Genomic DNA, 23,809 nt, shown 5'->3' on the forward strand with positions numbered 1-23,809 from the left:
CTGAATAATTGCAAGAGATAATTTTTCATTTATATTACTGATTCTAGAGAGATGAAGGTCAAAACTTTGACCACATTGTAGTCCTGATTTTATTGCTTTTAGCATGTGTTCATTGAGGGTTTCTCTTAGCTTTTGTATGGCCATGCCAAACTATTATATAAGTGGCAATGACCTGATTCTTTCTAAGGCAGTCTTACTGTTGACACCACTTGGGTAATGATTTAATTGGGTAACTACCAATCTTTAAGCATGTCAACATTAAAGACATTTAAGGCCTTACATATGGAAGACCATGACATTGCCTATGTCTGTGTATGGATTCTCACAACTGGGTAATATTTTGCATTTTTATTGAAAAGGGAGCACTTCTCCTTAAAAGATAAAATACAATTGTATTGGAGAAGAAGTAAAGCTCAGGTGGCATTTTCAGTGGTAATGATTTAATTAGCTCTTCATTCTTTGATTGTAGGTGATCACTAGGTATTTTCAGAAAGAGGTCTCAATTTTTAAATTTTAATAGGCCCATGTAATCATCTGGCTGCAATTTCTGGCATATGGTCATTTTTATGTTTTATTTTAATCCTTTTAGGTAGAATGGTTTGTTTTACTATGCAGTCTCTTATTATCAGATTTTTAAATATTTATGTGCCAGTTGTAAATATAGCCTTTGCCAGGGCTTCCCATAAAGTGCTCCACTCTGAAGGATTTTATCAGCTATGTTAGGACATGCAGTAATTTCTACCCCCTTTAGCAGACCTTATCAGTGCCTGCTTTCTATTAAGGTCTCCAGGTTTCTCTGTTTCATGAAACTTATTTAGTTCGGCTTGACACAGTTTTCCCAAAACTTACTTGTTGGGAAACAATAGCCACTTTTTTAGCTAATTTTAAGTCATCCAGAGTTAAACTTGTATCCTATAGCCTTTGTCTGCCTCTGTCTCATGATCCATATGAGAAACCAGCACTGACAAGATGTAGACACTGGACACCAAGTGAGCGTGTGAATGTCAGGGGACACCTGACTCAGGCAAGTCTCCTTTCTCCATTTGCACTGCAGGGCCCAGTGGTCTTGCTCTCTACAGGGTGGGCAGCACAAGCTGAGTGAAGTGCTTGAGTGGCCAGAAGAAATCGGCCAGTGTAGGAAATACACACATAGAGTCCAAGGAGAGACTGTTAGTATATCTTGAAACCATGTGTGTGAGCTTTCAAAGGGCTGCAGTCAGAGGTAGTACGCCTGCCTCAGGGCTCTGCTCAACTCTGGTGGCAGCTTGGTGGACACAGCCCCCTTCTGTTCCTGGAGCTTCAGGCTGTCTCAAAGCAGCACAGCCCAGGTGTGGACAGAAGGAGAATCAGGGGAGCCACTCCCAGCCTGGAGGTGGTGTGGGGCAAGAAAAAAGAAAGGAAAAGGAAATGTGAGACGGGGAGGGGAACTTGTCCACATTTGTTTGCTTGCCTGTGTCTTATAGCTCACATTTCCCCAGTTTCTGTGTCCTCGTGTGTGTATTTAGTTCCACACAGTCTTATCACGTGTGGGGGCTTGTTCTCCGGCATCACAGTGAAGTTGGAGAGCAGCTCTGTTCTCACAAGTCTCCCTCTTGTGCACTTTGATAGCCTCCACATCCTGCCTCCACCTTCCCTGAACACTGGCAACCCAGTGAGCCTACTGATAGCAATTTACAAAAATTCTGAAATGGAGACAGATTAGTAGTCACTATCTTCCTCTTCATTCCAGAGGCCAAGTGTATCGACAAGCTATTGCTCTTTGTTACTGAGTAGTGTTCCATGGTGTGCAGGTGCCTCTGGTCATTCACCCACTGAAGGACATCTGGGTTGTTGTGGGGATATTACAAATAAAGCTGTGTGGATGTTTATGTATAGATTCTCAGGTGAACGTGTATTTTCATTTCCCTGGGATAAATCCTCAAATATGCAATTTCTGGGTCCTTTGGTAGTTTCTATAAGAAACTTCCAAACTGGTTTACAGAGTAACTGTGGCATTTTACCCTCTTACAAGCAATGTCTGAGTTGTTCACTTTCTCCCCAAACTCTTCAGGACTTGGTGATATCACTATTTTTAACTTTAGCCATTTGACAGGTGTGCAATGATAATTCATTATGGTTTTAATTTCTATTTCCCTGATGACTGACAACATTAAAATCTTCTCCCATGCATGTATCCTCTACAGTGAAATATCTGTTCACATCTTTTGCCCATTTTCCAATGGGTAGTCTATTTTACACTATTGAGTTTTTCTCTTTTTTTTTTTTAACCACCTTTTTATTGGTATGTTGTAATTGCACATACGGGGATTCACTGCGATATAATCATACTGGCACATAACACAATTTGGCCAGTTTTATTCCCAGTGTCTCTCTTTCCCCTTCTTTCTTTCCTCCCCTTCATTCCCATCCTCTCCTCCTCTGCTCTGCTGCTACTTTTCTTCTATTTTCGGGGACATATCCTTTGGTTTAATAGAGGCCTGTAGTATTTTTAAAGCATTTTAATGACTCTATTCTTTTTCCTTTATTGCAAGGCTACTTTACATGACATATATTGGGTCTATTTTAGGATTGACTTACTTGAAACTCTAGGTATCTTATTTCTTCACATAGAAAACATTAATGGGGACCTAATATGTATGCATGAGAGGTTAAACCTGTAGCATAGTACATTCCTGTTTTGTTCTCTATGGAACCATGAAAAATGCAATGTGCAGTTGTCAAACAAAGCTGTTAATATAGTGGAGCCTTTTATGATAAGATGATGTGACATTTTATACAAATATGAAAACCAACAGGCTATTCCTCATACAGATAATTGTGCATTGAGGAGTACACATCATAGTGTATTAAAACAAGTCTGAATATCATTGGGAAATTTTTCAAAACATATTGACTGAGAAGAAAATATCTCAAAGGATACAGCATGGTGCCTTAGCACGCAGACTGCTTTGAACCAAAGGCCCTTGGAAGGGCCTCAGAAGCAGGGTCTCTCTGATCTTCTTTGCCCTTCTGACTCCCACCCCATTTTTGTCCCCCAAAGTGAGCCAAAGAAACCAGATTTCCTGTTGCCCACAGTTGTGCCTCTAAACTAGAAGTCCTCTGCCCCCAAACCAGCCATGACACCTGGAGCTGCCACTCTCTCACCTTCTTCTTGCGGATCCTCCTCCTAGGGGGGCCTTCCCCACACCAGGGAGAAATGATGAGACAAGAAGAATCTGAAAAACAAAAGCAAACAAACAAGTAAAAAAGCCAGCCCTGATGAGTCTCCCAAGTTTATTATCTTTTGATAATGCCATTTTTGGCCAATCCTGTTTCTACATAGCTGTCCATTTTTCATTGTACCTAAGCATAAAAATACATAGTTATCTCTGGGGATTTGTGTCTTTTCTTCTTTTTGTAATGTTTTTGTTAGTGCATCAGGGTTATACATAGTATGCATACTTTTGTGTAGTTTCATTTTTACATAATCATGCTTGCATAAAATAAAATCTGGGACAGCACTAAATTAAAAGGCTGCACAACAAAGAAAATGAGAGTGAAGAGCTTACTGAATGAGAGACGGTCTTCGCCAGCTGCTCCTCTGACAGCGAATTAATATCCTGAATATATGCAGAATTCAGAAAACTTAGCACCCCCCCCCAAAAAAAAAAGAGAATCCAGTCGATAAATAGGAAAATTGAGGAGACATTTCTCAAAAGAAAGAATACAAGTGGCTAGCAAATATATGAAAAATAAATAAATGCTCAACATCCCTAGCCATCAGGGAAATTTAAATCAAAAGTACATTGAGATTTTATCTCACTCTAGTTAGAATGATGGTCATCAAGAATACAAATAATAAGTGCTGGCAAAGATGTGGATGGAAATATACACTTATGTATTGTTGTTGGGACTACTATGACCACTTTGGAAAGCAGTATGGAGATTCCTCAAAAGACTCGGAATAGAACCACCATATGACCCAGCTGTCTCACTCCTCTGCCTTTATCCATACGAACTGAAGTCAGTATACTAGGGACACAGCCACATCAATGTTTGTAACAGCACAGTTCACAAGAGCAAAGCTATGAAACCTGCCAGGTGCCTACCAACTCATGAAGAGATTAAGAAAATGTGGTTCATATACACAATAGAGTTTTACTCAACATAAAAAAAGAAAATGAAATCATGGCATTTGCTGGTGAATGAATGGAACTGGAGAACATTATGCTAAGTGGAATAAGACAGACTCAGAAACTCAAAGGTCAGACCTTTTCTCTCATGTGGAAGCTAGAAAGAAATAAGAAAAAACTGGAGTGGGGCAATTCCACGAAAATAGCAAACCATAAGGGAGATCAGTAGAGTAGAGGAAGAGGATTGAGGGGAAGCAAGGGTGGATGTGAAAAGGGAGGGACTGTGGAATGAAATTGACGAGATTCTGCAATGTGCACTATGAATTTACCACTTCACCATGGAGTTTCGAGAGGTCTCACTTATTCTAGATATTCTTTCTTTACTGAACAGCTGGTCTTTAAGCATTTTCTCCCAGTTGGTAGCTTGCCTTTCATCCTCTTCATGTGGGTTTCACTGAGCCAAAGCTTTTAGTTTTGTTGAGATCCAGCTTACTAATCTTTGTTTCCGTAAGCCATGCATTTGGTGTCACTTTTAAAAACTCTGCCAAGTTTCTAAATGCCAAAGATGTTCTATATTATTTTCTAAAATCCTGTAAAGTTCTGTACTTTCATATTTTACATAGAAGTTCATGATCAATTTTGAATTAATTTGTGTACATGAGTGACATTTAGGTCAAAATTCATTTCTTTTAACCTGCAATTGTGCAATTTCTCCTGCAACATTTACTGACAGACTGCTCTTCTTCCATAGAAATTACTTTGTAGCTTTTCAGAAATCAGTTTGACATGTTTGTGAGATCTGTGTCTGCATTTTGTGTCCTGTTGCATGAATCTACCTATCTCCCCCTCTCCTCCTCTAGGGGTGCCTCCCTGTCTTTATTGCTGTAGCTGTGTAAGAAGCCTTGAAGTTAGAGTGGGGTTTCCCACTTCATTCTTCTGAGTTAGGGTTTTTTTTGGCTATTATATTTTCTATGCCTTTTACTTTTCACAAATGAATCTCAGAACAAGCTTGTCTGTGTGTTCAAGACATTTTTTTTTAAAAAGCTATTTGCTTGGATTTTAATAGGAATTACATTAAACGTGTATAACTTGAGGGTGAATTGGCAGCTATGTTGAATTTAATAATCTATAAATATAGTATGTCTTTTCACTGTTGTTTTAGTTAGCTTGTGCATCACTTTGACCAAAATACTTTACAAGAGAGAGACAGATAGAGAAGAGCCCAAAGAAGGAAGTACCCTTCCAGGGCACACCCACAGTGACCCACCTCCTCCAGCCACACACTACCTGTCTACAGTTACTCCCATCCAGTCCATTCAAACCAGGATGGACTGATTAGGTTACAACTTTCACTGTCCAATGATTTCACCTGCAAACATTTCTGCATTAACACAGGGAACACCTCATATCCAAACCATGACAATTTCTTTAGGTCTCTGTTTGTTTGTTTGTTTGTTTTTTCTTTTTCTTTTTTAGCAGAATATTGTAAATTTTAGTATGAATAGCATTTTTTTTTATTATTTTTGTAACTAAGTATTTTCTTTGGAACTAGTGTGATTTTGAGTCTTATATTTTGATTTGTGCATATTTGAAATAGAAATCATATATTCTGTGACTTACTTAACCCACTACTATAAAAGTTATTTTTTCAAAATGTTCACCATCTTTAGTAATAAGAGAAATGCAAATCAAAACTACACTAAGATTCCATCTCACCCCAATTAGATTGGTGATTATCAAGAATACAAACAACAATAAGTGTTGGAGAGGATGTGGGGAAAGAGGTACACTCATATATTGCTCGAAGGGCTGCAAATTAGTGCAGCCACTCTGGAAAGCAGTGTGGAGATTCCTAAGAAAACTTAGAATGGAACCACCATTTGACCCAGCTATCCCACTCCTTGGCCTATACCCAAAGGACTTAAAATCGGCATACTACAGAGATACAGCCACATCGATGTTCATAGCTGCTCAATTCACAATAGCCAGACTGTGGAACCAACCTAGATGCCCTTCAATGGATGAATGGATAAAGAAACTGTGGTATATATATACGATGGAATATTACTCAGCTATAAAGAATAATAAAATTATGGCATTTGCAGGCAAATGGATGAAATTGGAGAATATCATGCTAAGTGAGATAAGCCAATCTCAAAAAGCCAAAGGACGAATGATCTCGCTGATAAGCAGATGATGACACATAATGGGGAGTGGGAGGGTGGCAAGAATGGAGGAAGGAGGGACTGTATAGAGGGAAAAGAGGGGTGGGAGGGGTGGGGGGAAGGGAAAAATAACAATGAATCAAACATCATTACCCTATGTAAATGTATGATTATGCAAATGGTATGCTGTTACTCCATGTACAAACAGAAACAACATGTATCCCATTTGTTTACAATAAAAATAAATTTAAAAAATTTTTTTAAATGATATTTTTTCAGATTTCTGATTTTTCATTCAGACTATGGTGTCATCAGATATGTGTAGTTCAATTCTTTCCAAGCTCCATGCTTTCTTCCCCCTCCACCAACATTATTGCAGTGGTTATATCTTCTAAAGCTATGTGTTGACGAGTGGCCAGAGTGTGCATCCTCATTGCTTCTGATGTAGGGGAAAACTTTCACTCTTTTGCTATTAAATATGAATGTGGTTGTAGTTCTTTGTAGATGCTCTTTATCAAGTTTGTTCTAAAATTCTGAATAATGGCAGTATTTGCAAGAATTGATGAGGCATAGAGAAAAAGTCGAGAAGTTTTTAGCCAGTAAAGACCTTTTAACTTAAGTTTTTTATTAGTGTATCATAGTTTATGATGAGGTTCTTTTTGAACTGACAGTGCACACATGGAGTATGATTGACTCCCCTTCTGTTCCCAGTGCTTCCCCTCCTCCCTCATGTCCTCCCTCCCCCTGTTCCCCTTCCTTTACTCTACAGGTCTTTCATCTATTCATTTATTAATAGTTTTTTTTTTTTGTTAAATTAGTGCTTTATAGATTATATAAAGCAGAACTCATTCTGATACAGGTTTGTCAAAACTGGACCATACAGAGCTTGATTTTCATTCGGGTTAAACATCTGATTTGCCAATAGGTGTGATTTGAAACTTTTTAGATACTTACCATGTCCTTCTCTCACTGTCTCCAGGTGTTTCAACAAAATGGACAAATTCTTCACATACATCGACTGTGATATCTGTGTTCATTTGTGTCTCTGCTTTGCACTGAGGAAATATGTGCAAACAACTTATTCAATAAAGGAAAAGTATCTAGAATATGTAAAACCTCTCAAAACTAAATAGTTAAAATACAAGCAAACATACTATCTAAGCAGAAAGTGGGCAGATGACCTGAATAGCTCTTTTGTGGCACAGGGTACTTGACTGGAACACAAACACATGAACTGATGTTCAACATGATCAGCCACCAAGGAAACATGGATTAAAACTTGAGTTACCACTTCGCTGTCCTTAACACCTTTGCCCTCTGTTCCCCTGACCAGTCCTGCTCTTTCAAGCATCTTTCACTCCTGGTAAACTATCCCTGTGTACTCTGCATCTTTGCTGCAAGTGCTGTTTAAAATGCAGTTCTTGGCCTCAAGTCTGTCTCTAGCCAGATAGGGCTCTCCTTGCAAGGAAGCCCCCACTGACACCTTCAAAACCTGGCATACAGCAGGCTGAAGTTCAGTCGACTCAGTAAAGTCCAGTTTTTTAAGTGACCTCCTCCCTTTCTATCCTCAGTGCTCAGCTGATGCTTAACAGATTGCCCATCTCAGAGACAATTTCATACATTGCAAAAAATTTTATATACAGTCTAATGTAGTTAATCTGGATTGGTCCTCATACATCTTAATAGGAAACCACAAAATGCTATTTGGTGTATTTGAAGTGCAGCTGATGAGCTTATTAAAATTCAGATGTGTGGATTTAATTCCCAGGCACCCTAACTCACTATTTTCAAATATCTGCATTTTTTAATAAGAATTCCACATAATAATTATACAGGTGGTTCATGGACCATGCATGCTTTGAGAAAAATAGGAATTCAGGGAAAGCAGCTTTATAGAAATAATATATGTACATCCACTAGAATCAGTGCTTTGCAGTCGACAAAGCCCTGGTAAGCTTGTTGGAACCACTGTAATTAGTTTTCTTTGCCATCTCTGATGCTGATTTTTTGTAGGCTGGCCATATCAGGTATCCTAAAATATGTCCTTTGCACACCTTTGTATTAGTACAAGTGTCTAAACCAGTGGGCAGATCTCTGCCAAGCAATATTTTTGCCTAGGCAAAAGATAATTTACCTTTGGAAGAAATATTCTTGGTTTATCTAGAACTTTTTTTCACATTCTAGCTAAAATCAGTGATGGCAAACTTCCACAGTGTGAAATTCTGTAGCAGAAGGAAATGAGGATTTGGGCAGGAAAACAGCAATGAGGATACATATTTTGTTGCCAGCAAAGTAATCTTTGGAAATTATTTTTCTGTGAATAGGCTAGCTTCTTATGTGATATGCTTCCTGGAGGTAACCATCATGGGTCATTCAAACAGTTCAGTTCTTCAATTCCAACTCAGTTATTCTTCATGAGCCTCTGTGTTTTGAGAATGTTGTGTTTCAGTTACAGATAAGATTCCATGCTGTGGTACCATAGCACTTTCTAGAGTAACCTCTGATTAAAATAAGGCCAAAATACTCTTCTTTCTTCTTTTCTGAGCACACTTATGAGTTTTGCTGAATTGCTCTACTGCATGATTATGACCTAGCAACTTAATACTATTTTTTCTGTAACAATAATTTGAAATGCATAGACCTTCTTATTTCTCTCTGATGTGCTGATTTATGGTGCTTAGAATATTTGTGTGTCTACAGATTGTGGTTTTATCAATTTGGAGTTAATTAGTTTGCTTTTTATGCTTTTCAAAGAAAATTCAAAGTTCTCCAAGTTATATTCTAAAATGCTTGCACCTCTAAATGTAGTCACCTCTAAGGCAATCATATCAACCCTGAAGAGCTACAAAGTGAGTATTTTCTTTCACAAATTGACAGTGCAATTGTTCCAGTATAGCAAGTGATATCATAGAGTATATTAACTGTGTAATTTACAAGTATTCTTTTTTTAAAATTGGAGTTTGAAGAAATGATATATCTTTCTTCCTTTTTCTCCATAGACTTAAACTTTTTAAAAATAAGGAAATAGAATTTCTCTATGCTGTAATTCAAGGTATAAAGTATGAATCAGTATTTGCTGCCCTGGATTATCATTGGAAGAAATTTAATGTTTTCTAAAAATGACACTGGTAAATAAAAATAGTATTTGCACTTAATTTTTTAAAAATTATTTAACATGGAAAAATCACTGGGTGATTATAAAAACAATTCATATTTTTTACAACTATAAATAAAAATGATTATGTGGATTTAATGTATTGTTACCCTTTGAATTATTTTCCAGTGAGAAATGTCTTCCACACAGTCCTTCAGGGCATGCAACAAATAAGACATGCACCCCAAAACTGAATGCTTTAAGAACTCTTTGTAAATAACAGTAATAATAGACAGAATAAGATTTACCTGGGCTATTTATGATCCAGTATTTCAGGAGAGGAATTCAAGAATAGTTTGGTCATTGTGACAGCTAAAATCCTTCCTGGTCTGGTGGGTCACTAGGCAGATGTGGAAATCATGGTCCTGTATGTTTTGGGTGGAGGATGCCTTATTTCTTCCCTTGAATCGTATTCTCATTTCCCCCGTACTTTGCTTTTTGGATAGTGTGTGCTGTCTTGATGCTAACACAGCAATGTGAGCTCCATGGCTGTATATTCATATTGAGTTGCTGGTTCTCTGGAAGCCTTAATAAAGAAATCAAAATCCTGTTTTTCCTCCTGAAGGCAAAATATTCTCCTTGTGAGGCTCCTGGGAAAGAGGCTTTAAAATTGTTTTCCAAAAGACAGGAACATCTTGGAATAAAAAATTAAATTTTCTTTCCTTTTTTCCTGAAATTCAGTTTTTTTTGTTTTGTTTGTTTTTGAATCAGATCTTGAAAATTTTAAAACCAAAATGAGAAGTGCAGTGTCAGTGCGCGAAGGCCAGGGTGTCGTCCTTCTCTGCGGGCCCCCGCCACACTCAGGTGGTAAGTAGCGCCCTGCTTCTGCTTTCCTTATTTGTCAAGGTCCTGCAGCAGCCATAGTGTCGCTGCTTCTGTAAACTCCCCGGAGGAACCTGCTACCCGGGCCTTGGATTCTGTCAGCTGAGTAAGAATGCGAGACAGGCTACGAAAGATAGTCCATCCAGAGAAGTTTATAGACTCGGTTACACATGCTAACAGGGAGGGTTTCAAAGGCAAGAAAGGTCAAATCTATTTTGATTATCTAGCAGTGCTGAATAATACTTTATTCTTGCACCATTATTATTATTCAGTTTAGACCATGCTATGGATTGAAGTTTTTGCATCTCCCTCCTTCCCTCCCACACACACACATGCAGAAAACACAGAGGAAGCCATCAACTACAGAGTGTGTGCCCTGGACCTCTGTATATTTATAATATGTACACATGAATATGATGTATGTGTCCACATTCACATGATTTTCATTGGGCTGCTGGAATTGCAAATTTTATGCTACATTGGTATAAATTGAAATAACACTGGTCTAAAGGACATTAATATAAATTGAAATGTATTGCTAGAAATTCAGAAGCTAAACTGAATCACTACCCAGAGTGAAAATGAACTTTAGCAGGTATGAAAATAATTTAATTAGCGTCCCAGTATGTGCCTGGAGTGCTGGTTTGATTTTCCTCTCCTGCTTACTGTTGTAAACATGGTCACTTGTGGGAACAAAGAGGACATTATTAATGTATAAATCACTGTTCTCAGAGAAATAAACACTTTCTGTTATTGAGAGGATGAGAATCACAGAGAGATGAGTAAGTTAGGGAAGATCATTCTGACCCGAGATGAAACTGAGAAAAGCCTTCACGGTGAGGCTTATTCATGTGATACTCCTATGGATTTTACTTTATTTACCAATTTTAATCTTCAAACCCTCCTCCTAATAATATAAACATCTCCCATCTTCATTATTTGGCCATGTGAAACGTGTGAGCCAATTGGAGCCTGTAGGTTGGGGCTCAAGTAACAGGATTTCCACCATGTTGGCTGCCATGGGGCTCTGCTTCCCTAGTCCACAATAGGCGTATATGTTTTCCAGGATTCTTGAAGTTCCAGAGCAACTTTGACTTTGAGGTAAGCATAGAATTTTCTGATTGCAGATAAAAGTAACTGGGGTCAAAAAATTAAGGGGTTTACTGACTCACATACCTGGGCTGCTCAGGTGGCCTCCAGAAGCTCTGTATGTATGGTGAATAAAGAGCTGAAGGACTTGCTGCCTTGCCGTGGAGTGCAAGATCAGTGGTGGCCTGTAGCTCTGAGCCTTACAGAGCCACCTGCCTGTGGTCGCCCCTTCAGCTGGCATCTGGTGTCTGAATAGGGGGATGTGACAGGTCAGCCATTGCTGACCAGTGCTGGGCAATTTTGATGGCAAGTGTTCAGTTCACACCTCCTACACGGATGGCCAAGTCTTTGATGGACCACATCACAATTCACTTTCTTTGTCTTCCCCTTTCTACTTCTGTATGCTTCCTTTTTCAGGGTTTCATCATTGATTAAAAGCTTTTCTTCCAAATTATTTTTAAGCATCCGCTCTTGAGAGTCCAGTCTGCTGGATCCAAGGATGCAACCAATTCCTGGGACTATTTGTGTTCTCTGCACTTCTTGACTCTTCTTTCTCTGTGTTCGCTGCTTTCTCACGTACATTTCTTCTGGTGGCAAAGGTGGCCCCTGGCAACTGCAGTTTCTTCCCATCCTTAACACTGGTGATCCTGATGAACTAGATGCTTCTCAGTGGCTCCTGAGCCTTCTTAATGGGATTATCCATGCAGCTGAAAGACAGGGGTGGGTCCACCTACTCGCAAGTACTGGAATGAGAAAGAAAGCAGTTTCTAGTAGAAAAGAACCATTTTATTATGAGAAGAGAGAGGGAGATATGTCCCTTATTTTAGATAGAAATAAAAATGACTAGAGCAACACTTAAAAAGTACCAAAATAATTTATAATCACATTGATTCAAGTCAGGCACAGTCATGGTGCACTCCTGTAATCCCAGTGGCTTTGGAGGCTGAGACAGGAGAGTCACGAATTCAAAGCCACCTTCAGCAATGGTGTGGTGCTAAGCAACTCAGTGAGACCCCGTCTCCAAATAAAATACAAAATAGGGCTGGGGATGTGGCTCAGTGGTCGAATGCCCTCGAGCTCAAACCTTGGTACCAAAAAAAAAAAATTATATTGATTCAAAATGTCAGAAAATAATAGAATAATAGCTGGATAATCTTTTCCATGGACAGTTTTAGAAATAATGTTTACCCACCTTAAGACTCTAACTGAGAGATCTTAGTTCAGTATTTTTATGATTGGATATACCCATTGTTAAGAAAGGAGGGACCTTTTGTTTGACTAAGCATGTGCAGAGTGAATGTGTTTTTGAAACACTGTTGCATGAATCATGATCCAAAAGAAGAATCTTTTCTAATGTCATCAACCTGGAGAATGTTAGTCAAGCCCAGTGCTCTTATGTAATGATGTCCTGATTTACCTCTGCCTTTAGAGATTCCACATGGCTCTCTCTTCATTTTTAAAGCACTTGCATGGGGTGACCATGAAAGTCGAGTTAGACGATGGGTAGAGAAGGAAAGAAATCTTCCCAGACTTACTGATTGCACATTCATCCTTAAGAACTTGGAACATGCAAGAGAAAACCAGTAGCATAAGTCAAAAGCATACCTTCCTCCATGCCAGATTGTACAGTAAAAGGACCAGGGCTTTAGGGTCATATTTGGATGCAAAAAACATGATTCCATTGATCCAGTCTCCCTCCTGCTGGATGCTCACAATTTGCATCCAGGGTCCTGACAATTGCTTATGTGCAATTGGAGGACAGGCTTATGTCAGCAGTTGCTTTGTATAGTTGCACAAAGCTCATTTATAACAGGTAGTCAGTGAGTATCAATTGAACAATGAACTCACTCATGAAATGAACAAAGGAATCCTCTTTTAGATTTGGACAGTTATAAATGCTTTGTTGAAAATGTGCCAGAAATGCCATTTCCCAAGGTATCAGCAACTAGCAACCAAAATGCCCTGGATTCCAACTGGACAGGTCCAGGCACATTGAGATCAAAGTGAGCTCTGTCCCCAACAGCTAGAATCAGTTTTGCTGCATCCCTGCAAGAATGACTTTGGGACTTTAAGTCAGGAAAGGTTTGAGTCAGGTTTGGGAGCAGCTGCAGTGGTGTCTCTAGGGTTTATCAATTCAGAGGAGCAAGGCTTCTGGAGAGCTCATGCCTTGCTGGGGTTCACCCGGGTCTCTCCTCAAGTCCCACAGCCCCTGCAGGACATTCACTGACTCTTCTGTGCCTTGACCATTTTCTGTTTTCTTTGTTTGTGCCCTGCTCCTTCATTTCTCTGTGGTCCTTTCTGCATGGTTGAAAATGTTTTAACGTGTTATTTTCTGATGCCTAAAGACATGTCATATTTTATTCATCTGTCGTTTTCCCTGTCCTAGCAGCCTAACTGAGTGAGTATGGAAAGGCAAGGGAGATGGTGACCATGGTGGTGATGGTGGGGATGGTGATGTCCTCATGATGGTGGTGGTGATGGTGGTCTCAACAGTAACAGCACCCATCTGTCTCCGAGTGCTGCTTAGATCTAAGAAGTGTGCCGTCCTCTGTGGAAATGGTCTGCTAGTGAGATTTCTGTTAAAAGAATACAGATGACCAGGATGAGCGTCAGTCTCGGGTAATCTAGAAGCTCAGTCCTGGAGATGTCGAGGCAATGAGCACTCAGATAGTTAACACCAGAATGTCTTAACCCCAAACCTCTTGCTCAGAAATGACTCATGAGACAGGCGGTCAGAAACTAAGTCTCAACTCAAAGCCTCCCCACTTTCATTTAGGGTCTCCATATTGTAGTTGGCAAAGTAAAGCTCAGAGCAGGATGTAGTCTCCAGAATGTCACAGAGCTGTGAAGAAGCGAAACTAGAACATCAATGCACTAACTCCTGACCAGGACTATTTGCAGTATGGAATGCTCTAAACTACCCTGTAGTTATTTTCTAAGTATAAGGCATGTGGTCCTCAGGAAAAGCAACCCTGTCCCAAGTGATTGGCTTCTGACATTTCAGAGGAGACAGCAGAGTGAACGATTCACTTTAATGCTAAGCCCATTGTTTGCAGAAGCACTTGACACATCAGCAGTGCCTAAAATCACATTCACAGAAATCTCCCCTGAATTCAACCAAAGCTCAACTCTGGCATGCTCTGGCCCACTGCTCCTGAGACTTTAATTACAAATGAATTGACACAGGACTTGGTAAAATACAGAGTTTGAGTAAGTGGATCTGGGATGGTGTCTGAGATTCCGTATTTCTAATAGGCTGTCCTAGGAAGCTGATGCTACTGGTTCACAGGCCGCTCTGAGAAGCAAGACCCTAACCTGCCTGTTCTGTTTTGTGAATTTCCTGTAACCTCCCTCTGTCCTCTCAGCCTTTCTTCTTCCTTGGCTCCTTTCTCAGCCTCTACACTAGACGACGTGTGGCAGATCAGGACCAAACTACGATCTTCACTGAGGTGCCATCCCACCATCCCCCAGCCCTTCAAGCTTGGTGCACTTTCTCAAGATGCTGTCCATCCTGACTTATTTCCTTGTTTTGGTGACTTCCAGGTGTTTGTCCCATTTGTATATTTTTGTCATCTCATAAAACTCTTGACTTTTTTTGTCTTTCTGTGTCCTAGGGCTGAAGGGACGCAGATGCTCTTTTAATCATGGCCCCAAAGTCCAAAATATAAAAGGGATCATGATTTTAACCCACAACTTCTCCCCTCCTAGTTGTGATATGAATGCATACACAGTCTCTAACTTGGGTTTGGCTTAGCTATAACGGTCCACAGAAATCTCTGTAAAAAACAGATTTTCAGATTTTGAAATTAAATTGCATGACACTAATGGGAAAGTATGGGATTCACCAACAACTAGGTGTTTTTCTTTATGCAAAACCTAAGATGTCTCAAATCTCTCCATGATCATGCTTCTGTTTTCATAATCACAATGAGTTGGAAATACCAAGTCATAATGGCGCACACCTCTCATCCCTGCTACTCCGAAGACTAAGACCTGAGGATCGCAAGTTGGAGGCCAGCCTGAGCAACTAAGGAAGACCCTGTCTCAAAATAAAAATTAAAAAGGCATGGGGGCTCATCTCAGTGGCAAAGCACTTGCCTAGCATATGTAAACCCTGGATTTATCCCAAGTAGTGGAATTTCTTTCAAAGGCATGAAGAAACACTGGCTATGGTGCTCTACACCCTCCAGTTATGGATGACGCCATGTATGCCACACAACTTTATTCTGCCCATACCCATTTCTGTCAGCTCCTTGCAGAAAACACTTGAGGAGCTGTGAGGGTCCCACAGGAGAAAGGTGTCCCTCATTTGGTGATTTAGAGGCTATGGAGTTAGAACCAACAGTGGAGATTTTTGTTTGTGCTTGTGTTTGGTTTTGATTTTTTTATTTCTCTATATCCAGCAACACGATCTATAATAGGTAGCAATGACTACTCTTTTTTTTTTTTTTTGTATTTTCTGAGTTCCAGTTTTCCTTCTATTATTGGACATAGTAAATTGTATTAAAATCTCTTGGTGAAATAAATTTGTAACTTTCCTTTGCTTGGGGAAATAAAAAAAAGACTCAGTAGTGTTCTCCCTAAATAGATTAGGGAGATAGACATAGAAAGAGCCTAAATAAGTATCCCAAAGTAGGGAAGTTGAATATATTATTCATACTCTGTTAAATCATGTATGCAGATAATTTACAAATCAAGAGCAGTCACCATCTACCTGACGCCCTAAGAGGAAGACTTATCTCATGGTCGGAGGCATTTAGGAATTTTTCCTTGGCATTGCAGATAGTCCCTCAGCAACACAGATGATTGTCATCCAGAGGATCGTCATCTCCCATTCATTCTGTCACAATTCTGCCACTTCCTGTTCATTGCTTCCTCTGCAAAACAAACCCACATCTCTCTGAAGCAAGAATAAATAATATTCCAAAGTTAGGTAGAAAACCAGGTGTTGACAAACCAGAAATAAGGGACTGGACACAGATTGCTTGTAGTGTAATTATTACTCCAGTTACCAATAGTATGAAAACTGGGAGTTAGTGTGCTTACAGTGCAATTCCTGATAGCATCACAAAATCATTAGAAACTTAAATGCATGAGAAAATACCCTATTACAGAAAGGTCACAGGACTAGTTCATGGGCACCTCGTGATGAATACTAATAAGATGGGAATTCATAGATTAATCAAGTTATTCCATACACACATCTTAATAAAGAGTTGTATTTTACCCACTGATGGTTGGTAAAATTTATTCAGAATAGAGGATATACTTCGCTTTGAAGGCTGCCCTTGAGTTTAATCAACAAGCCACTTTGGTCCCTGATCTGGTTTCCCACATCTGTGCGACATGCATCTTCTTGGAAATTCAGCCGTGTACACTGCCATCCGCCTACAATCACATTGCCCCCAGGATGTGAAAAGGAGAACGTGAGATGTCAAACAGCAGGTAGTGGAGCTTGGAGCCCCTCGATGCTAAAAATTGCTTTGTAAATCCTGGTGTGACCGAGGTGAAAACTGTTAGCAACATAACCAGATGGCATGGGATTTACACTCTCTCTGTCAACATCTTTATTATTATTTTTTCTTTCCCCAAGTAGAATAGACCAAAAAAACAGAAGTCATCTCAGATAGTTTAGATGGGGCCAAATAAGAGTTTGCATGTCTGTAAAAATGTCTCCAGTGGCTGGAGATTCTACAAGGCAATGAGGTACGTTGCCCAGTGCTTTTCAATGTGGCTATGACTACAAACAGAGTAGAGTAATGTAATGTATAATGATAACATCACCTGGTCCTAGAGTAATGTAATGTTTAATGATAACATCACCTGGTCTTGGGAACTTGATTTTCCTTCAACTACACTTCCCTACCATTTTGCTTGGAATCCAGTCAAACTTACCTCAGAAGTTCTTTTCAAACCTTTTTTTTTTTTTTTTTTTTTTTGACACCAGGGACTGAAACCAGGGTGCTTAACCACTGAGACTCATCTCCAACACACACATACTTTTTTTTTGAGACAGGGTCCTGCTAAGATGTTTAAGGTCTTGCTAAGTTGCTGAGGCTGGCTTTGAACTCATGATCCTCCTGCCTGTGCCTCCTGAGCCGCTGGATGACAGGTGTGTGCCACTGTACCTGCCTTCTTTTCAGACTTGTGAAGTCAAGACTATATACTGTGTTCCTGGGAAGAATGACCTTCATGGCCCCTGTCACACTTGCCTCAGTGGTCAAGGTGGACTCTTTCTCCTAGAACCCAGTGGCTTCCATCTCCACAAAGCAGAATGCCCACAACTGACAGCACAGCCTCTCTCATATAGCCACACGGTTAAGATGAAGACGTAGATTGGTAGGTGTTATGGTTTAGATATGAGCTGAGCCTAAAAACTAATGCATGAGACACTGCGAGGGAGTTCAGAAGTAAAATGATTGGGTTATGAGAGCCTCAACCTAATAAGTGCCTTAATTCACTGACGTGAGTTAACTGGGTGGTGACTGTAGGCAGGTGGGCTGTGGCTGGTTGAGGTGGGTCACTGAGGGTGTGCCTTTGGGGTATCTATTTTGTCCTATGGTGAATGGAGCTCTCTCTCTCCACTTCCTAATTGCCATGTCCAGAGCAGCTTTCCTCCACCTCACCCTTCTGCCATGATGTTCTGTCTTACCTTGGACCCAGCACTGTGGCGTCTGCTCACCATCAACTCAACCCCTGAAACCATGAACCAATTGTCCTGTTCTAGTTGTACTTGTCAGGTCTTTTGATCACAACAGCAAATACTAACACTGCAGGTTATGGAGGGATTCACATCTGCACCTGAGGGTGTTGTTTCTTTTACATCCTTCTAACTAGGAGTTAGTTTAGCATGTCATGACAGAGTTGAGAATCCAGCTATAGACTGAATGAAGGATATATCACAATTGCAAAACTGTATTTTGAATATATGTCAAAGCTTATGTGACTATCAACATTTCCTAGAGTCTAAAATATTAGCAGTTTAGTGGTTGCATTGAGACACATATGTTCTGAATCAATGGACACATAGGCTGCCTGCCTGCCTGCCTTCTTTCCATCTGTTGATTCATCCATCATTCTGTCCATCCATCTATCCATTCATTTTATTCATGCATTAATTTGTTCATGCATCCAATAAATAACTCTTGATATGTGGAAGATGTTATGTGTCTTACCATCATAAATACTACCCTTCACTTGGATAAGCTTGGTGTTAAATAGAGCAGAAACCTGAGAGCATTGCTGTGATAAACTTTATAGGAATATATTCAAATCAGTATTTGTTGAGTTTCATCAGAAACTACTCCCCAGGTGAAAAACTGAGCTGACTATGCTGTAAATTGAAAGGTAATTAGAAGATTCATAGTTTATAGAGACTTCTGCCCCTTTAGGGAGCAGGACAGGTGTTTGGTGGTAAATAACCAGGTAGCTCTGGAATGATAATAATGCGTGCAATTATGTAGTGGATACTGGGTTTATGCAAGGAAAGGAAAAGCACTCATTCTGTGTTGACCAGCTGAGGTTTATGGCAGTGACGTGATTCCTGCAAACTCACAAAGCACTAGATTTGGTCTTCAGCTCTAGGTCTATTGCTGTGTGATGAAAAATACACACACACACACACACACACACACACACACACCATAGAAATTATCAGCATTGACCCTAGAGCTAGAACACTTGAATTCCAATCCTGAACCTAGCATCATTACCTGTGGAATTCAGGGCAGGTGGCCTAAACTCTGTATCTCTTTCCTTCTGTAATGGAGGAAAGCCACAGTACTTAGCGTCTGTCATCTTTGAGAGGATTTAAGAAGGTCACACATGTGAATTGTTTGAAATATCTGGTTTACCTACATAGATGCAAATATACTGCAGTCTGGATATATTTACCCCATGGAAAGGCACAAAATTAAAAGTTTCTAGAAGTAAATTCATAAAGATTCTCCTCCCTGCACCTCAGGGAATTTTCTTGCCTGGAATACATACATCCCACTTTGGAAAACATGATTCTAGCAAATGTTTGGGTTTCTCCGCTTGTTGGATTATCTGTGGTCAAGGGTGAAAGACTTGATTGCTTTTTAATGGGAATAGTTATGTCTAGAGATAGAGGAAAGGGCTGCCTTTGGGGTGTCCATCCTGTGGGAGCATCAGTGACCAACCCTCCCTGGGGCTTCCTCATCACAGACATAGGCAGAGCCTGCAAGTACTCTGTTCCATCTGGCTTCTGCTGATTGGCCCAAGGGATGCACCTGCCACAAGCTGAGTCAATCAGATGTGTTCTCCAGGGAACTTGGCACTTGACCTGAAAGTCTGTAATCTTGAATTGTGGACTCAAAGCAGTTCCTTCTTACCTTGTGCACTAGGCAGCTAGGAAGGCTGTTGTTCAGGGACGAGAGATGGAGCCCTGCAATCCCTGCATCCATGTATTGCAATCCCATCTTTACTTAAGCTTCTTTCCTTGCAAACAAAGGTTTATAACTTCTGCTGTGGGCATTATGAATAGGGCTACACAATTATGTACATGTGAACACGTTTGTGTGTGTGCATGTATTGTGTTTTAGAAATGAAACCAAGCTATGGAGAATAGAAAGAATAAAAAATAAAGTAACAATAGCTGCACATTTTGACAGCTGCCCCATGGGCTGTCGCAGCATCCTTTTTTTGATTAAAGTCAGCATTGAACACATCACATATAGCCCTGGAGAGAGTCATGGTTGTGGAAGACAATTTGAAGAAACTGTGGATTCATTCATTACTGCTCACATCTTCAGTCCACGGGTGAGATTCCCCCAAATGATCAGAGATGCCACTGGCCATTCCTCGTATATTTTTCTCACAGCAGCAAGGCTTCGGGCTTTTCCCTCCCATTCCATTCTATGATCCCCTAAATGATCTGCCATGGTATGATGGGAAAATCATTTTCTCCCACTCGAAAGACAGCAGAGTACTCCTTCCTCTGATTCCATCCACCCACCCACAAAAGTCTGGCCAAGCCTTAAGCCCATCAAAAAAATTACATGAGGAAGCGTGGGGGTTTAAACTCATGCAACAGAGACAGAGCTTCAGCAAGCATTCACTTTAAAACGGCAGAGCTTGACGGATGTTTTCTCCTTTAAGTAAAAGTTAGGTTGTGGATTTAGTGCAGATCGAGTCTGGTAAAGGGTTTGTTTCCTGACATCCTCCAGAAAAAAAAAAAAAAAAATTGAGGATGATTATTGTTTAACATTAGGCAAAAAGCATGCTAGTGTCACCACTAAGTGGAGCCCAAAGTTAATCTGGGCACTAACAAAGAGAAGAGATAAAATGTTGGTTGCTTTGCTGTAAAACTACATTTATGTGCACTTTGTGTTTTAAGTAAAATAACACAAGCAGCTGCAACTCGGAACCCTGAAAATGTGTTAGCTCACGCTGAATGCTGTTTCTTGCTCAGGTAAGTCAAGTCATGTTTCTGACCATAGGACTGTAGCTTCTTTCACTTACACTCTCCTGCTTGGACACATAACTTCCAAGATTGATCTTTCTGACTCCACCAAGCTGACAGAGGGCAAAGGGTGAGCTGTGGCTTTTATGGAGTAGACCTGGCTGGCACACATCACCCACAAGCCATCAAATGCCACTGTTGTGGACACAGGAGTGGGCATCTCTCTTGACACTCGGTTAGGTTTGGAAAGCTTCTGAGCACCACAGTCCCTGCTTGGCATCTCTCCTAGGAGTAGTGTGAATTTGTTTATTGTGGTTGTCATTGTTATTGTGTGTTGCATCCCAAGGGGGTGTGACTCTGTAGACTAAAACCCAATTTAACTTTGTTGAAAAGGAGTTTCAAAATTGATCCCCTTCCTTGTTGGACTCAGCTTTTATTTACTACATGGTTTTCTTATAAAGTTTAGCACCTTGGACATGAAATGATAGCAGGACTTAAAGGTCAGCAACTGTGAAGGAGATCATGTGCATGGTGCATTTTTTAGGAGATTTCAAGAATCTGTTTCTAACCCTACTGAGACCTGGTTCCTGGTCACATGGTTCCACCTAAGAGCCAAGAATGTGAGGAAATGGAGTCCACCCTGTGCCAAGGGGGCAGTGGAAATGGGTGGCAGAATACCCAGTGCATCTCTGCCACTCTGACATATACCTGTGCTTTTATAAATAAGCCTTGTGGGAACCAAAGACATATGACACTGTCCAGTGCCTTAAATTATGGCCAGTTTTTTGCACTCTCTGGCAGCCATCTCATGAAGCTGAGCTGGAGAACTTTTTTAAAATTTAGATTGCACTGTCCTGCTCCCAGATTCCAATTCCACAGTGTGAGAGCTTTCCTGGGAATCTGCTTCTTTATTCATGATACAGGCAGCTTTTTAATTCCAATGGTCTTTGAACCTCACATTACTTTTAAGTCATACATATTTAAATGTTTTCAAGGAATGTTTGAAAGGATAGTAATATGTGCTGGAGCAAGTGCAAGAGTCCAAGTATTTTAGGGGTGAATTTTTCTAAGTGGGACCTTTAAAATGCATAAAGGGAAGTGGATTATTGGTTTATATAGAACAGTGATGCTCACTGATTGACACGCTGGGTAATCCCTATCTCGGCAGCAGTTTTTCTTCATTAACCCTATTGCCTAGCTGAGCAGAGTAACTGCACATCACAGACTTCCCTGACTCTTCTCCACCTTCCCAGGTGTGGAGCAGGGGTGGGCACTCTAGGTTTGCTGTGTTTGTGGGTGATTGCAGGCACCCCACTTGGCGCATGGTTAAGTTTGCATAGATTTTGATCCTCACAGTTCCTGCTTGGCACCTTGTGCAGGAGTGCTTTGAGATTGTTTATGGTGGTTGTCATGGTTATTTTGTGTCTGTGTCCGAGTGTTGCATACTAGGGGTGTGTAGGGGGGTCTCTGTCTAGAGTAAAACCCAGATTGATCTTATAAAAATGGATTTCAAAATTGGTCACCTTTCTGGTTAAACTCAGCTTTTATTTGCAATGTGTTTTCTGCACTAAATTTATTAGACTGGACATTGAAATGATAGCAGGATTTAAAGGTAAGAAAGTGTGCAGGGGATCGTGTGCACCTTTCAGTGAGCCCTCAAGACTGCTTCTGAACTCATTCACAGAACCTGTGCCGTGGTCGGCTTTCTGGTTTGAGTCTACAGGGCCATCTGAGTGATTCAAATGAATGAGGAAGGCCAGGTTTTGAGACTCGGGCAATTATTTTTCTGGCAATATAGCTAAATCTCTTGAACAGCATCATTTATTTTATTTGCATTTTTAAAAAAATAGAAAATGCAGTTCTTATTTGAATTCATTAAGTTTTTTGTCACACACATTTCCATTCAGGTTACAATTCTTACCGTGGCTTTCTTCCTAATATCCCTTTAAGTTACATTCATTAGACACAGACACACTTTGCCTGTTAAACACAGAGACACATTTTCCACTGTTTATAAGAAATTTGCTCTGTATCTGTCAGCATTTACTAGGTTATGTTATAGTAACAAATGACTCCAAAGCCTCAGTGTTTTATAATAATGCAGGTTATTTCCTGTTCTTGTAGCCTTAAGGAACTATTTCCTGTTCTTGTAGACTTAAGGACATTTTTGTTTTGGAAACAAGTAGTTCCTAATTAAAGCATACTGTTTAAGTGACACAGAGAAAATTGTTTCATTCTGTTTACAAATATATAATTTATCCATATTAAATAAAAGATATATAATGTATATATAATACATAATATATTTTATACATTATATATTATATAATTAATGTGTAATCTATGTATAATTATACATATGTGTACATATATGTATATATGCATATGTATATTTATCATGTGTGTACATATATATGTATGTATAATATATGTGTATACATATATAATTATACATACATATGTGTGCATATGTATGTGTGCATATGTGTGCATTATATATATATACACATATATATAATTTTATATATAATTATATATATACACATATATATAATTTTCTACCTCATTCCTTTTCCAAAGCAAATATTATGGCCAAATGAGCCAAAACCCATTTTGTCATGCATAAAGAGGAAGGAGAAATAATTCTTAATGCTTGCATGATTTATCCTGTGCTCTCATTTTTTAAGTTGTGCTCTGAACTTTGTAGTCTATGAGTTTTCCCCCATTTGATGGAAATCTAGAAACAATAGCTAGTGCATGATACTGCACCTCTGCCAAGAAGGAAACGTTAAAATAACAATATATTATAGTGATACAGTGGCACCCCCAGTCTGGGAGGGATGGCGGTCCCCTGCATGCCACACCTGAAGAGTGCAGGTGATGCTCAGGCCTCGCTGATGGTTGCCACAGAGAAAGTGCATTGTAGAGTTTAAAAAAAAAAGCCAGAAAAAAATATGATGGCAGAGTTTTCAAAGTTCTTTTCAAGAAATGCCTGGTTTGTCATGTAGACCAAAGTGGCAAGTCTCTTCTTCGAGGACATTCA

General features: G+C 39.8%; 1 protein-coding gene across 1 annotated transcript in view; it reads left to right on the forward strand.

Annotated features, from left to right (window-relative positions):
• LOC306650327 (contactin-3-like) overlaps window positions 1-23,809 on the forward strand; it is a 346,287-nt gene that overhangs the window by 199,505 nt on the left and 122,973 nt on the right. The window contains 1 exon segment of the mRNA XM_079122220.1: window positions 10,143-10,238. Coding sequence (XP_078978346.1) covers window positions 10,143-10,238 — 96 coding nt within the window.

Source organism: Sciurus vulgaris, assembly GCF_902686455.1.
Source record: "Sciurus vulgaris genome assembly, chromosome: 19".
In the NCBI taxonomy this organism is placed as follows: Eukaryota; Metazoa; Chordata; class Mammalia; order Rodentia; family Sciuridae; genus Sciurus; species Sciurus vulgaris.